The 17629-nt window shown below is 43.1% G+C and overlaps 1 protein-coding gene across 1 annotated transcript in view; it reads right to left on the reverse strand.

The window, feature by feature from the left end:
• Positions 1-4089: 4089 nt before the first annotated feature.
• Positions 4090-17629, reverse strand: part of LOC311204749 (nischarin-like) — a gene marked incomplete at both ends in the record, with an annotated part of 54740 nt that continues 41200 nt past the window's right edge. Inside the window, 9 exon segments of the mRNA XM_084281116.1 lie at positions 4090-4157; positions 6901-7054; positions 8850-9024; positions 9423-10606; positions 10608-10752; positions 11986-12041; positions 12884-13005; positions 16341-16449; positions 17253-17366. Of these exon segments, the coding sequence (XP_084137242.1) occupies positions 4090-4157; positions 6901-7054; positions 8850-9024; positions 9423-10606; positions 10608-10752; positions 11986-12041; positions 12884-13005; positions 16341-16449; positions 17253-17366 (2127 nt within the window).

A 17629-nucleotide genomic window follows, 5' to 3' on the forward strand; every position in this document is an offset into this window, starting at 1 on the left:
GTTATTCCCAGTTGAAAAGTGCACTGATAACAAAGAAAGGGAAAGTTACTTACCAATAACCAATTTCTTTTGAGCTATCTTGTACGCATATCTTGCTTTGCAAGTGATCATTTACTAAGGCTCTTGAAGTCAAGGACTTTTTTTCCCCCCCTTCTTTTGCACTATCTAGAGAGATTACATATTTTCCAGTCTCTGTACTCATTTCATTCTCAGACATGAAAGACATGCCTGCAGTAAGACCTTCCCTTAGCTATCAACTGCATGTTTCTCCAACATAAAGAGACTTCCAGAGAAAACACAGGGAGATCTGGAAGTGAATGCATGAATCTCAGAAGAATCCCAAGCACTGTTAAATATCCCTTTCTTATGTGAGTGTTTGCTTCATGAACATTCATGCACTCTTGTGTGTTTGTAGGAAGATGTTTAGACTCTCCGGTGAAGACTGGCTTAACTTCTGGACATTCATTCATAGAATTAGTCTGGGGTTTAGAAACTACTCTCCTGAGTGCTGATATTCATTCATTTCCTTTTGAAGGTAGTGAGCAAGATACTTCACTGGATATATGCAGGTCTATAGATTTTGAATGATTGCACTTCCTTGTTGAATCAATAATGCACAATTAATGTTTCATGTTCCTCAAGAATTCAGGAAATCAGATAGAAGTTTAAACCCAGTTCTTATTTATTTAGAATCTAATTTATCATATATGAACTCAGTTCCAATATTTTCTTTCATAGCCATTAAGAAAAACAAATACCCACATAGGTAAGAACTGAGACGGAATCAAATCTTTTAACCATTTTAATGTATCCAGTTTGGTATCTTTAAATGTAAATATATTTACATATATATTTGTTGCACAAATGATAAGGACTTGTTCTTTTAGTTAATTGAGAAGTATTTATCACTCATTTTGTCTTATATGAATTGTGTTCAGTAATTCCATAGAAATGTTTCCTACAATTTCAAGCTTCTGAGCAGTTTTTAAATAATTATAATTTGATTAAGCCATCACCTTGGCATATTCCTTCCCTAACTGGAATCCTCTGCTCTCAATGACATAGGGCAGGGATACAAGAGAGAACATTTACTCATAGGTTAATAAAAAACCTCAAGATCTGACATTTTGTGAACTATCAACTTCAAAAATTGTTTTATGACATTGGGAATGCAGTAGTTACACTTGGCTTCAGACTAGTTCAAATATTAGACCTTAATATGACAGTATTGCTAACTTTTTTTAGGTTTCTCAAGATGTTCCTAAAATTCATACTTACACGTATGGTCTTCACACAATACACATAAAATTTTATTTTGTTTAAATTCAGACTCCCTGTAGCCTGGTTCCAAAGACCCAATGCCTGTTTGCAGCTGGAGTGCATTACGTGATTCCATCTTCTACTTCAGTTTAATATAAAAAACCCCTGTTACAAAAATCCAGTTTAAACTTTCTAGGAAGTCTTCACAATGCCAAACAAAACACAGTAAATGGGAAACTTCCTTAAATTACATTGATACTTCTGTCTCAAAGACTGTTTAGGTACACACAATGTAACTCTGCAGAATGAATTCACATGAATTTTAGTCCATTATGCATATATTAGTCTGATTCATGCATTTCTGTAGCTTCTAGGGTAAGAAGCTATTTAAAGCTTAGTTTTCTGGAAAAGGGTTTGTTTTTTCTCAGCTAGCCACATTTCTCTGTATCTCTGTGTTTCACTACGCTGTGGTACAGTATAGGGTGAAGGTTAAGCCCTAAAAGTTACTGAAATGCATTGTGTCAGTGACAGAATACTCTCGTTACTAGAAACTAGGCACTTTATTTTGTTGCCTTTATTTCAGGCAGTGTGAAACTTGGGGTTTTGAGTTGCTGTTAAAAGCTACACAAATTCTTTTGATTAAATAATTATTTTGCTGATAGTATCCAATCTGATGTATGGCTGAAAGTTTAGCTGCTATTCAGGGTTGAAAGCCATTTTGTCCTTAGTGTTAACCTAGTTTTCATAATTTTTTCACTGTGGTAGAGTTAGCTCAATGAGAGGAGAATATCTGTGACAAGTAGACAGTATTCCAGATTACAGATCAAATCTGATTAGCTCAGAGTAATTACTTTGAAATATTTTTTGGGTTTTATCCATTTGGAACAGGTTTTCCTTTGATTTAGACTTATTATTCATAAATAGAAAAAAGATGGGTTTACTTGAAACAGGCTTTGCTTAAGACTAAAATCTAAACTGGAAGATCTAATAATTTATTGGAAGTGCTCACTGCACTTCCTTTGTCAGTGATTGGCAGCATCGCTTTTTTTCCACCCTACCCCCATTATTTGAAAATTAATTTCATTAAATATTGTGTGCATTCCTTTCATTTACAATGACATAAAAAATTGACTTATGTTCTCAGAATTTATCTTAAATTTTAAATGTTTCTGAGACTTCAGTACTTGATTCAGTTGGCCACCGACACCCTTCTCTTGCCATTTGAGATGCCCCAGAACATCTCACATCCTATACAGTGATTGATTCAGAACTTAGGAGTAGAAGCCAGGTAGAAGCATCACCTAACAATTTTCTTTTTAAATATATGTTAAGCATTTAATGCAATATTAAACAAAAAGAAAACCTGCTAATTTCTCAGAATAACTTGGCTTTCACAAAAGGAAAGGAATAGCGGTGATAGATCGATTCGACAAGGAATGAGGGCTCTACTTCCACTAAAAATTAACAAGAACTAAGGAACATTTTTCTGTGCTTGCAGAGTTGAAATGTTTCAGTTTTGGGAAAAAATCTCTGGGTTTACTGTCATTTATGTGAAACTTAACAAACAAAAGTGTTCAAATCACTATTGAAATTTCTTGGGTTTAGCCAATTGAAATTCTAAGTTTAAATCAAATTTATATAAAAGTTAACCAAAAATATATAAATGACCCCAAGAAAGGCTAAAAAGAGCTTCACAACTATGAAAACTTTCTTTAGTAAGTTTATCTTCCAGAACTACTTTAATAAATTTCTGTCCTCCTGACATATCATCTTTGGAAGAAATAAAAAAGAAATAAAAAAGAAGAAATTCAAACAGGCTTTCCCATAATGCAAAGTCCTCTAGGAAACGATATTGATGAAATTTACAGGTTTATTACTTTTGTGTTTTCTTTACCTGAAAATACTGATAATGGAAATAAGATTTGCCTTGTGAAACTATGTGAGATTTTCCTGTAATTCTACTTTTTGAGACAGTGTTGTGTTATTCATACACAATTAGTAAAGAATAGTTGATGTTTCACTATTTCCTGCTGGTGTAAATTTTCATATGCCTGATGGTGTCATTAAGATGTCAGTTTTCATCTGTTGAGTGTTTGCACAGTATCCACCTATCATTTGGTAACATATGAGCAGACTTCAGGGATTTTACAGAGCTTTAGTGAGATTAAATAGAGTTCAGTTACAGGAGATTCCCTCGTTTGGAACAGTAAAACAGGTCATAGTACAACTACACTGTCTAGACACTGTGCATAAACTTTGCATAAATCTAAGTTAAGCTGCCAGCAGTGATTGTCATAATGTAGCTGTAAATACCATCAGATGCATTCTCAGTCTATTTATATATTTATTTATTTTAAATAAGCAACGTGCACTGTTTTCAAAGCAGAGCCCTTAACATTTAGGTGTAAAGAATTCAAATAACTGGGTGAGCTAAGTATATTCTGAAAATATGTTTGACAATAATGGCTTGTAACAGCTTGGTTTTCTCACTTCTTACTTATAAGGGAATTATAGAAGTTATTTGTTATCAAGGTGTTATTTTAACACTACTGTTACTGAAGCTGAATAGAAGTTCTATAAACTGCTTGCAATTGGCTAGTTTTGCAGCCGTAATAAATATAAGATCGAAAAAGGTTCTTTTTAAAGACAGGATCTTTACTAAATTGGTAAGTAGGAATTCTAAGTCTTAGCCTGCTGTTTGGGATGTTGATAAATTGTAACTTAAAATCACAGTAACAAAGCCTCAGGTACATTTGGAAAGCTTTATGTACCAAAACAAACAATCAGAAAAGACCTAAAGTCAAACTCATCAATCAGAGCGGTGATGGTCTAGCGGAGGTGGTTTACGTAAAAGTCATGGTCAGAGAGGGGATGTCGAATCGCCTCAAAGCAAAGTCCTTACAAAGAGAAGTCAAGTCATGTTTGAGCAGTTCTGGAACCCATTCTGATAAACATCTGAGGGCCCATTGAAGGGGAACACAGGCACAGAGATACAATGCATATTCTATATACAGACACGTATACATATACATGTACAGACTGATTTGCACTGGAAGGACCACAGGTATATTGCAGAATTTGGACCAGCAGTGGCATAAAATCCTGAGATAAACTCTGACAGCATTTTAAGTCCTTGCAAACGTTCTCTTCACTAACAAACACAAACCAAGCACCAGAAACAAAAAATTCAGATGCAGTTCTGAATTTGACCTTTTCTGTCCATGTAACAGTTTTTGAAAACTATCTTTGTATCATTCTTATCAAGGAGCTGATAAGAATTTCATCTTCAAGTCCAGTTAAAAGCAATTTTGCTCTCCATTTAAGTCATTTGGATGAACAAAGGCTGCAGCTTTGGACTCCTAAAACGTGAACTTTTGGACTGCTAAGCTCAGTGGGAAAGATATAATATTCCTTTGAACACAATATTAACTGTTTTCCTTTTTCCTCAATAATTTAATGAAGTTCTTGTATCTGGCATAATGTAGCCAGTATTTTAAGCAGTCTTTGTGCACAAAGGGCAGTGGCACTATCACAGCACAGAGCAGGAATGCTTTGCAGGATGTTTCCAGATAGTGGAAAACGGTTCCAAAGCTCCTAAGGAGAATGCTATGTTAAAGAGTGAATCAAAAAGATGTAAACATGCTTCTCTTCTTCACATGATTCTCACTAGCATTTCCATGCAGGAGCAAACATCCCTGTGGTGAATATTTACTTATCTTCCTTTTCCATATGAAATATTTGTCTGCCCTTGGCCTTGCCTTCATCTTGGGGCAGGATTTTGTTCAGCAAAACAAAAAAGATAAGATAATATTCATCTCTTCTTGGCAACAGCAGCAAAGCTAGCCAAAAAATGCATTCATCTTTGTCCACATGGCAGTAGCAAGAACAAAGCATATTTATGGTTTTTTCCTATGTATGATAATAAGCCTCAGATAAAAAATGTATTTCTTTGTCCCTGAATCTAGCAATGGCAAGGACAAAAATTACACAAACCCCAGTGTTGCTTGCAGTAGGCAGCAACGAAGGAAATGTTTTCACTAATTTGAAAATAAAATAATGAGCAAGACCTTATTTGATGTTTTGGTTAGAAGACCACATAGTATTTAGGGGTTTATTAACCATATAATTCCGCTAATATCCAATATTCAACTCAGGCCTCAATATTATATAAATGACTTTGAACTTCATGCCTCCAATTTATAAGATAAAATATACAAACAACCATGAGACCTCCAAAAAGTTAACTCAAATTATATTGGAGTCAAGATTTCTTTACTGTTTCATAATCTGTCTTTGCCATGTTGCTTCTGATTGTGGCCACCTGACTTGACCTGCTGTCACTCAGATAGTCTTCAGACTGTCTGGGGGTGTTTTTTATCATTTTAATCACAGGGCATTATCGAAAATATTTGAGTGTAGATGAAAATGAAATGTTTTGTGGATTGTATCAGCTGACCATATTGTAATTGTAAGAGGTTCTAGGAAATTTTAGTTTTTCCTAAAATATCATAGTTTTTCAGATAGTAATGTTTATTTTAATTGTACTTGTAATTCTTTCTTCATCAGTGGAAAGACTTCAAGACAAAATCACCATGCACCCACAGTTACAGATTTTTTTGTTTTTACAGGATTGTAAAACAGCCTCGGGTCAGCTTTCAGAACTTTGAACCACAACATTCCTATCCAAAAGGTTGTCCCACCTTAGGGGTGGCTTTCCTTACCATGACAAAGCACTAAACCAGGAACAAATTCACATCTCTAATGAACAAGAGGCCAGGCACAGAGAGCTGAAACAAAGCATCATCAAGCCCAGATTCATTTTCCCAACAAACTCCCTAGCAAACCTCTTTAAACCCAACACAAATGGCATCGTGGCCGGGAAGATTTTATCTCCAGCCCATTCGTAACAAATCAAACCAGACTCCACAATGACCTGTGAGCAACCCAGGAAAGAGGCCCACAGTGCACAGAAAAAAACCCACAGCCACAAAGTCAGAAGGACGTTATGCAATTAAAAGATTTATAAAGACACCAGGGTGTGCGAGATGTTTCAAGCAAGTTTCCATGGGCTGCCACTCAGGACCCAGCGACCTGGATTATACAGACTCCCCGTGACCGGCTGTCACACCACTTCCCCTACAGCCAGCAGCATGTCCAGCGCCTGCAAAGCTGTGAAGATGTAGCCTGTTGCTGTTGCCTCCCTACGGATACGGTATTACTGGGCTCATCTGCACACACCTGGGTAAGAAAGACAGCCAGCTGTACACTGTAACCCCTTGAGTAACGTGGCATCTTAGATTGTAGAAAGATATTTTCATTGTCAGGCTCGGCCTGAGCTGTGGGTTGGGTGAGACACTGCATTGGGTAGCAACAGTTTCATAGAAGAGCCTCCCTACCCTCAGGCAGATCAACACTTCCTCCCAGTTTAGTGTCATCTGCAAACTGACTGAGGGAGCATCCAATCCCTTCATCCAGGTCATTGACTGGGCCTGAAGCCCTGGGCATCACGCATGTGCTCCATGACAGCTCCTAAGATGACCCTCTCCAAGGTCTTCCCCGGGACTGAGGTCAGACTGAAGACAAACCCAGAGGCGGGGATCAGGTTGGTAACCCTAGTAAGGGATTAACCAGCTCTCTTACCTGACTGACGCTCATCAGCATGAACAAATGAATCATCCAACAGAAAGGGAATAGCTTTTGCTGAGAGAAGCACACAGGCCATCACTTCCATACTGGGAGTCTTGTACAGCAGAACTGAGGACCACATGAGCTGTCTCAACTCTTCATTTTCCACCTAAGACAGAAAGCAGATTCTGCAAGTTACTTGCACACTTTGATAATCCAGGCAGCTTTATCATCATAGGCTACTAGAGAAACAGTTAAATGCAGCACAGCTTTGAGGTGCACACAATGGAACTCCACTGTTTGTGTAAAACCATATTTTCCTGTCATGGTCAAGTTCTTCCTCATTTTCTGCCCAAAACTACAAGTAGGAGCTAGCACACAGTAAAGACTTGGCACAAAAGACACTGCAGACAAAATTGATCAGTGAGCAGGTCCAACAAGTCTGCTGAGCCTTCAGATGCTACCGAGGGGCTGGATTTAATGACCTTAAGAGACCTTAAGAGACAGCAACAGCACCTCTTGCTGTTACAGCTGCTGTCCAGGGAGGCATCTGCCCAGCTTGATGAGTTTACTGTGAATCCTCAAGTGAGTCACCTTTCTTTATCAGCATCCCTTGATGTCAAAAGAGAAGCACAGCTTACCATTTGTGCTCACTGAAGATTTGGAAGTGAGGGATGTGAACAGAGTGTCTCTCTCAAGTTGCTTTTCAATTGAGATTTGTACTCAGAGCACAATGATTTATCAAAGTGCCACACTCTGAGCTTAGGGTATTATTTGTATTTTTAAATTTGGTGTTCCCCACACAGACTGTACATCAAGTTAGGTTTATCTCCTCCTGTTTCTAGAGTTCCTACAGCCAAGTACATACTCGTACATCTATACTGCACAAAGGCGCCACCTACTGATTTAGTGAGATCCCATCACAAAGTAATTCCACTCCAGTCATTTTCACAGCATCACAGGGGCTGGAAGGGACCCCCAGAGCCCATGGGGTCCAACCCCCTGCCAAAGCAGCTCCCCAGCTCATATTGCACAGGGCGGCGTCCAGACAGGGCTGGAATCTCTCCAGAGATGGAGACTCCACACCCCTGGGCAGCCTGTCCCAGGGCTCCCTCACCCTCACTGGGGAAAAGTTCTTCCCCATGTTGCTGTGGAACTTCCTGTGCTCCAACTTGCAGCCATTGCCCCTTGTCCTGTTCCCACAGACACTGAAAAGGGGCTGCCCATTTCCCCCTGCATCCCATCCTTCAGCTATTGATAAACATTCATAAGGTCCCCCCTTAGTCTTCTCTTCTCCAGGCTGAACTGCCCCAGCTCACTCAGCCTTTCCTCACAGGGGAGATGCTCCAGGCCCTTCATCATCTCCATAGCCTCCTCTGGACTCTCTCCAGGAGATCCCTGGCTTATTTTATCCCAGGGAGCCCAGAACTGGACACAGTACTCCAGGTGGGGCCTGACCAGGGCAGAGCAGAGGTGGAGGATCCCCTCCTGTGACCTGCTGGCCACACTCCTCTTGATGCGCCCCAGGATCCCATTGTCTCTCTCAGCCCCCAGGGCACACTGCTGGCTCATGGCCACCCTGTCACCCACCAGGACCCCCAGGTCCTTCTCCACAGAGCTCCTCTCCAGCAGGTCACCCCCAGCCTGTACTGATACAATTTTATTTCATTTTGACCCTTGAAAGGGGAAAAAAAAGGAAGTGGAGTTATCATTCCTGCCAGACACACACTAATGTCCTTCCTGTTCTGCCTGGAGGAGCCTGAGAGGTGCCCGGCGGGATCCCCGTCGCTGCAGCGAGGAACCCAGCACGCAGTCACACAAACCAGTTTGTGACAGAAACCCTTCCAGGTTTGGCAGAGCCTGACCCTTGGGTTTAAGCCCTTTGGGACAGCCCTTTGAAAAACACTGTCTAGCCCTGAGAGGCCACAAGGCATCTTTTTATACACCTGGGCTGGGGGTAGTACCTCTGCTACGCTGCCATGGAAAAACTCCAGCAGGGCATTTCCTTTCAGCCCAGCCACGTGCTGCAGAGACACAGAAACAGGAAGGTGAACAGCAATCTGGTTATCTTCTGTCATCTTCTGCAGGAGAAATTCAGATGGATAGAAAGATGACAGCATCAGATGAGGCTTGCAAAAGCTGGAAGAGATCCAGAAAACACACAAAATTTAAGGAACTACACAGCCCTTCCCCTACAAAAATTAATACTTTCATTCAGAAATCAGGAATGGGCAGCTTCTACTCTGAATAGTTTGCTCTAAATGGTTTCTCTTGAGCATATCTATCAATCTGGCATGACCTCAGCCTGGGACCATGGGAAAGGCAGGTCTCCTTCCATAAGAAAACACATGTTGCAACTATAAACCAAACCAGAAACAAAGCAGACAGCTACGGCCCAGGATAACCCTCCACACACACCACAGGCCAACAGAATGATGAAGCACGTTGCCAACACTGCAGGCCCAAACCCATTCCCAGTGACAGCTGCAAACTCACCAGCAAGGCCACGCTGGCTTCAGCAGAGCTTCTGTGGGAACTGTTCCCTTGCTGACTGACCATGCCTGTCTGCCTCCACCATGGGGTTCCGTACAGCGTCTGCTTTGCCTGAAGCTTTGACAACAATAATAGTCTTAACATCCTGCAGGAGCCTCTGCAAAAGACTGTAGATTCTGAGGAAGTGGAATTTCTCATGAGGTAGAACAAACACTGCTTTAACACATCTGTATCCAACAAGCAACTCCAGCACGTGGCCATCCAGAAAGGAACCCTTCTGCTGGATGGAGCCATGAGTCGGATGCAGCACCAGTGATGCTAACGGAATCCTAGTCAGCTTAAATACACTTCTCCACTCTTCTGTGCCTCCCCATTTACCTGGCAGCAAACTGAAATCCACCTTTACTAGGTACAAATGCTGGAGTGTTAGAAATATCCAACAGGGATGGACCACACAGGGACCCTGGGCAGAAGCCTTATACACTGAAGAATAAAGTGCAGGACACAAAACGGGTTTTGACCAGTCTTTGTTACTACCAGCTGACTCTGCTTGGTGCAGGAGTTCCTGGACACAGGTTTTCTTCCCATAAACAAGGTATGTTGGGAAACAACCTTTTATTTCAACATCATCTGCTGAAATGCAATTCAATTCCCTAAGCTGGCAGAGAAACTCTGGGAGGTTTGCTGGTCCACAGTACAACACGGAGCTTGCTAACACTGACGGGTACTGTTGAGAGCAACGCATGTGTAAACAGGAATAAAAGTCTTGCAGGTTCTGGGGGTCTGAATCAACAAACAAGCAGTTGTCACCATTTGTCAGCTTCAGGGTTAAACAGATTTGTGGCAGGAGAAAGCCAAGTTCCAGAAGATCAGTATATGGAAAAGACAGCACCAGCTTCAAGGCAGAAGGGATGTGCTGGCAATTTCCTCTCAATTCCTGACAAGGCATCTCAAACACAGCTGGCAGATCTTCAGTCAAAACCAAACAGGAAGCAAACTGCTTGAGGCCTTTATGAGTGTGAATAGAAACACTCCAGAGAATTTTGACTATTGCAACACTCTCCACTGCTCCCTGGTCAGAGGGCCGAGGATCTGAAGTAGTGCTGAACTCAGAAGTCTCATCTCCTTCGTGAAGCCCCATTTCAAAAGAGCCATCTTCTTTGTCTGTGGTCTTGGTGTCACCCAGAGGGCTCCCTTTCTCCTCTGTAAAGCAGGAGGGGGGGGGGGAATCTCTGCACAGTCTGCACTATCAAGGCAGAAAGGTGCTGAGTAAAATCTTGGTTTGTGGCAGTGTATGACATACAATGAAAAGGCAAGATGACAGTGTTACAGGGGTCAGGCACTGCACGCTGTTCTTCCTCTGAAGGATCCAAACTGCAAAAGAGATAACAAGGCAAAGTACGAGCCTGAGTTTCAAAACAGTCACAGCTACCTACAGCTCATGGTGCTGCTGCTCTGAACTTTGAGGTATAATCTTGTTACTGCAGTTACATCAGCCTAATTTCATAAAACGTCTTAAACAGTCAAGAATGCATAGGTTGCAGTTGTATTCATTTCTGTATTTCTTTTATCCATTTACAGCATTTAGTTGATAGAAATATTCCTAATTCAAATTATTCCTTTGTCCTGCCACTGATTTTTCAAGATGCTTTCAGATCATCTCGTGTCCATACATTGTTTTGTCTTTACATATTAACTACTTAATTTGTTAGATCAAAAATAGCATGGCCAGTAGGTCTGGGGAGGTGATTGTGCCCCTGTACTGGGCGCTGGTGAGGCTGCACCTCGAGTGCTGGGTCCAGTTCTGGGCTCCTCACCATGAGAAGGACATTGAGGTCCTGGAGTGAGTGCAGAGAAGGGTAACCAGGCTGGGGAAGGGGCTAGAGGGCAAATCCTCTGAGGAGCAGCTGAGGGAGCAGGGGGTGTTCAGCCTGGAGAAGAGGAGGCTGAGGGGAGACCTTCTCCCCACCTCCACTGCCCAGCCAGGAAGGTGGAGAGAGGTGGGCGATGGTCTCTTCAGCCAGGGGACAGGAGATGGGACAAGGGGCAATGGGCTCAAGCTGCCCCAGGGCAGGGTCACTGCAGATGGGAGGGAAAAGTTCTTCCTTGAAAGAGTTATGGTGCTGTGGCACAGGCTGTCCAGGGAGGGGCTGAGTCACCTTCCCTGGATGGGTTTTAAAAAAAAGGGTAGATGAGGTGCTCAGGGATCTGGTTTAGCTTGGGACAGGAACAGTTGGACTTAATGATCTTAAAGAGCTTTTGCAACCTTGTGATTCTGTGATCTTCATACTGTGCACAGCCACTGGTTGAGAGGCTGGGAGTGTGCAATTTATCAGAAGTTAAAAATAAAGTGTTCAGCTCATCTTCCATTTCCCAAACCCAACAGGCACTTTGCAAATCACTGGCTTGAAGCCACTGACTTTATTCCAGGGTTCAAAGGTTACAAAGACTTTATACTCTTACCACTGATTTCGCTTGAAAACAACTAGAGGCAGCGTGCAACCAGACACACTGGTTTGCCTTAAAGCCGGGTTTGAAATGCACCATCCACTATTGGGACTCAAAAAGCTGATGGGGGTTAAGCCAGAGCTCAGGAGTCTCACTTACCACATCTGAGGATCACTTCCATGTGCTTTACAGGAATCCAACAGAGAGGCAGGTGCCTACGGAACAAAGAACCATCAGGCAGTGGCAGCTGCCGCCAGATTTCAGCAGAAGTGAAAAGCAAAGTCAACGTTGGCTCCTGCTTTTTAAGGCCAGCAGCTCCCTGCTGAGTCCTGACTGCTGTACCCATGGGCAGCTGAACAGCCGACCTGTGAGGATGCTGACACACCAGGATTTTAGTTCAGGCTGGGCACTCTGAGGCAGCCAGGAACGCAGTGAGAACAGATGTGGCCTGTAGGCCTTTCAGCACACTACAGACTTCAGCAGCAGCGCACAGCCAGGCGAAAAGGCAAAGGCCCTGGAGAAAGCCCAGCCACGCTGGCAGCAGAGGCAGAGTCCCTCAGGGCTGGCTGTCTCATGCCCTGAAGCCAGGCATATGAAGGGCATTTCCTATATCAAAAATGACATCACAACGCAGAAGTTAAACAGCTGGAGTTTGAAGGAGACCAATTAGGCCAACACCTATTGCCAGAGAGAAGGTTCTTCCACTCTCTGAGGAAGAGACCTGTCTTCCAAAAAGTGCTGAACTGCTCAGTTCAGAGAGCAGTTCAGCATCTCAGAGCACACTGAATGAGACGCTAATGCCAGGTAAACATCTCAGTCCTGACAGCGACAATTCTTTGGTGAATTCAGATCATGCACTCACTTTACAAGGTGGACCAAACCCACCACTCAAATTTGGGGCTACCTCCTTCCTCAATTATAACAGCTCAGAGAATGAAAATACCTTTGCTGTGGATTACTATAACAACATAAGTTTAATATCAGAAATTAGCTTGCAAAAAAACCAAACACTACCACATTAAAAATGCCATAAAATAAACACAAGTGTAGCAATTATCTGATTTTTACATCCAGAGTCTGGTATTTCAAAATATCTCTGGGGAACTGTATAGTCTGTAGGAGTCAAACTACCAGATTGCAAAAGACTGCTGGCTAGGACTGTTTCTTCACAAATTATTTCTAGAAGAAATACAAAGACCTTTTAAAATTGCTGAAGTAAAACCAAAATGAATGTCTAATAGTGTCTGTCAAACAACTAGAATTAAGATTGTATCATCAAAATGTGACCATCAGTCATTAAAGCTGCGGGGTCTCTTCACAGAACAGCCAGGACAGAACAAAACCAGGCACAATTTTAATATCCTTAAGTGCACTGAAAGGTGCACTGAAGACTGCTAAAGCTCATTTTTTAAGCTAACCACCAATTTAAATCTCAACATCTTGTGTGAGAATTCTCCATGTAATTTAGTTTTAACACAACTGGTCCATTTCCTTGAAACTTGCCCTGAGTGTTACCAAAGCATTGCCAGGCTGGCAAAGCCATAGCAAAGCAGTCTGTGAGCTTCACAGCATTCACTCCCATTTTTGCAGGTGCCAAGCAAACAAGCAGAAGATCTGTAAAACCTTTACCCTGGCGCAGGAGGTCCTGTCCCTCAAATGCCACTCAAGGAAATGATCTTACCTCGATCAGAACCTTTCTGAAGGATCCCAGCCTGACTCGTCATTACAAACTGATCAGGAATGCAGTATACTGAAATATTCTCAGGGACATTGGGCTTTTTGCCTGTTTGATATTCACAGCCTGGCAGGAATGCAACCCAGCACTCCAGTTCTCAGCATCAGCACAGAGCCGGCCCGCTCACGCGTGTACAACGTACGTGCAAATAAACAACAGAATCCCAATCACAGAATCCCAGCCTGGGCTGGGCTGGAAGGGACCCAAGGATCACAGAGCTCCAACCCCCCTGCCACAGGCAGGGACACCAACCTCCAGGCCTGGAGCTACACAAGGTTGCCCAGGGCCCCAGCCAACCTGGCCTTGAACACCCCCAGGGATGGGGCACCCACCCCCTCTCTGGGCAGCCCCTTCCAGCCCCTCACCACTCTCTCTGGAAAGAACTTCCCCCCAATATCTGTCCTAAACCTTCCTTCCTTTAGCTTCAATCCATCCCCCTTGTCCTGCCATTGCCTGCCCTTTCAAAAAGCTGATTCCCTCCTGTTCCTCTGCTCCCTTCAGGGACTGGGAGGCTGCAATGAGGTCCCCCCACAGCCTTCTCTTCTCCAGGCTGAACCAGCCCAGCTCCCTCAGCCTCTCTCCGTAGGGGAGCTGCTCCAGCCCTCTGATCATCTCCGTGGCTCCTCTGACCCCTCTCCACCAGTCCCACATCTTTCTTGTCCTGGGGCCCCAGCTCTGGACACAGGACTCCAGCTGGGGCCTCCCCAGGGCAGAGCAGAGAGGGACAATCCCCTCCCTGTCCCTGCTGCCAACCCTTTTCTGATGGGAGACCAGGATACCATTGGCCTTCCAAGCTGCAGGAGCCACTGCTGGCTCATGCTGACAATGCATGTGAGCTGCTTCCTCGGGCATAAGAACTCCTGCCTGTATCTTTCTGGATTGATGGCAAAGTTTAGTAGATGACACCAAACCATCTCTCAGGCAGAGGAAGCACAAGAGATATTTACTGCTTGAACACAGCAACCATGTTAGCCAGAAGGAAACTCAAATTGACAAGAAAACCAGAACAGGGCAGCATTATTGCTGGATTTCTCTTCTCTATATATGTTTAATCTTTGCCATAAGCCATTTGGAAGCCATGTTTAAGTTGAATAAAATGCTAGTGAAACAGATGGTGTCTAGAGAAAGTGCAGAGAAAACAATTCACAGAAATAGTGCATCAGAAAATGAATTCCATTATTCCTGATTTCAGGTCTAACAATGAAATAAATTGCCCAGCATAGTTCCATTTTTTAAAAAATAGACTTCTCAAAATCAGTATTTTGAAAACAACCCTTGATAGCTAGGTATGTAGCAAAGAATTCATTTCTGTTGTTAAAGCTGAGGAATGTCCTAATCCTGTCCTACTCCTTGCTATCCCACTATATATTAATATATTTATAAATATCCCACTATATATTTATATCCCACTTTTATATTTATTTTTATAAATATAAAAGCCCTTCCTCAAGACTCTACTACAGGAATCTTATGGAAAAGGACCACAGTCAGTAACCCCAGTCTTACACCAGTTTTCCTATAAAATTCCCAAGTAGTTCAGAAAGATCTTGGTATTTTTTCCAAGACTCATGTGCTCCTTAAACATTTGCAATAATGGAAAAAGATGCTTGACCAATAAGTAACACCTAAACAGTCACAGCCACTGCTAGCATGCATCTTTACAGCTAGCCCTGCATAAAACCCCAGGCTGCCCTATAGCCAAGCTGTCTCACTCCTGCAACTTCAATGCTTGATGCTTTAAAGCCAGCGTTGGCTTAATTTGGGAGAACCTGGCATTTCACCTGGAGGTGAAAAGTTATCCAGAAGGGCTCCAAAGGCAAATCAAGCACATAAATAGCAACTAAACCTGCATCTAAATTGCTTCTCCTTTAATTTAAACGCCGTCACTTCATTTTTACTGAGTGATCTGAGACCTCTACTGATTCTGCAGAAATGCCAGGAACAGACTCTTTCCAAAGACCTCTTCCCCCACCCACCAATTCACTGCTAAGAGTAAGCTGTTTCGCCCCAAATTATGGAGACTGTCATCACTTTTCTAAGTGGTTACAAAGTCGTCCCCAACCAGATACACCCTACTGCATTTTAAGCTTTCATTCAGGCAAAAGCAAAAGCATCTTTATCTCTTCTCAGACACACATGAATTTCCCAGTCAGTCAGTCCCACGGGCCCCTGCAGAAGATGCAGGACACGCCACTGTTCTACGTTCTAATGCAGTGGGTACCCTTGGTTGAAGCATCCAGTGAAATGGGATTTTCAGGTAAGGTCAGCAGGTGCTGTGGAACACAACAGTGTGCTGAAATCACAGGCTCAGTCTGAACCCAAACTCCAGAACTGCCTCTTACTCATCTCCTTTTCCGACCTCCATTCTGGCCTGACAGAAACACAGCCCTTGCCAACAGCAGTAATGGAACAGATGCTCCAGCTCCCCTTGTGCAGACCAACAAGCAGAGAAGCAGTTTTAGAACGTGCCTACAGATGCCACAGTTCCCTTGAAGGCATGTATCTAGACTAGCAAGAGAGATACAGTCCTCTGCTGCTGCTTTCTGCAGTAAAAGCAGCCCCGTGCCCCAACTTCTGTTCGAGTTAATTAACACCACAGTGAACATCAGGGCAGCTTTGCCAGGTCACATGTCACTTGCACTACGCCAAAGCTGCCGGGTCTGTCTGCTCTGACTTGATAAGCCCCATATCCCTACACAGAACATCCAGGTACATCAGTGCAGCCTGGAGACGCAGAACCCAGAGGCTCAGCCCAGCAGCACGATACATACATGATTACCTTGGCTGGAGCTGACAGGACGAGGCAGAGAGGGAGAGGAAGGACGAACAGGAACAGAAGAACAGTTTGGTTTGGAGCTGGCAGCGGTGAGCCTGGAGTCCTCACTGATCTAATAAAGAAAGTAGGCAATAATTAAAGAAAAATCCTAAACACACGGGACACATCAGAACCTGAACTGCACTAAGTCTACAAAGATTTCCCAGTTGGAGTAAAAAGAACGTTAGTACCAAATGTGTTGGGTTTCTGAGGGGTGGCACACGGTGGTGCTCACATCCTCTCAAGTTCCCATTTCCCACTAAGCAGAACTCCACTAAGAATTCGTTTAGAGAAGTCATTCTGATCACTGATCCCTGCACTGACAAAACCAGCAGCAAGTTTCACAAACCACAACGACAACAGGATTCTTAGGCTGCAGGGGCATCACAGCTCCTGATAATACAACTTATTTCCAGAACAAGATTAACCCACTGCACAGCAGACAGGAGAACAGGACAATTCAGACTTCTGATCCTTTCCCATTGCTCAATACTCGCAAGAAGAAAGTCTGGGAAAATCATTTCAGTCCTCTGCAACACAAGCACTGATCTCACACCTCAGCACTCTCTGTATAAGATGGAAAATACGGCTGTTGAGGTCAGCTGCATATTTATTGTGTGTACCATTAGGCCATTTTCTCTTTTCCTCCCACTTCCTCTATCCCAAGCCAGCAGAAAAAGGAACATCCTGAAATTGCATTGAAATCTAAATAGGAGAAAGAGGTGATGTTCAAACTTCACACTGCAGTAAAGCACAAACACTGCACTCACTTCCATGACAAGTGAGTTTAAGGAATTCTGCTCAAAGCCAATCTGGAGAGGACTCACAGGCTTCTTTTGTACACAGCACGTTCTGCTCTCACAGCACCCAACTCACCTTTTTATCAGAGCTGCTCAGTTTGTGTTTCACCTCCTTGGCTTTCTGAATGGCTTTCAGCACTTCCACTGTGTCTGGTTCCTTTTCTGTGGTGATAGTGTTATCCAGACAGACCTAAAAATGTTAAAAACATCCAGAAATACAGAAAACAAGGCAGCTCTGTAACTTATTGTTACTTATGTCATAAATAAATAGTTTGATGCAGATGCTGTGCATGTCTGTAACCCTGTAAACAAGGTAATGACCACGTCAGACCTCATGACTTGAATGCAAACTCAGAAGGGCTTGGGAAGCTCCACACCCCACTGGCACAGGCACCTTCCAACAGGAACACCCTGTTACCCAGTGAAAGCAGGGCAAGCTCTCCCTTAGATCTG

Source organism: Gallinula chloropus (genome assembly GCF_964237585.1).
Source record: "Gallinula chloropus genome assembly, contig: HAP1_SCAFFOLD_94, whole genome shotgun sequence".
NCBI lineage: Eukaryota > Metazoa > Chordata > Aves > Gruiformes > Rallidae > Gallinula > Gallinula chloropus.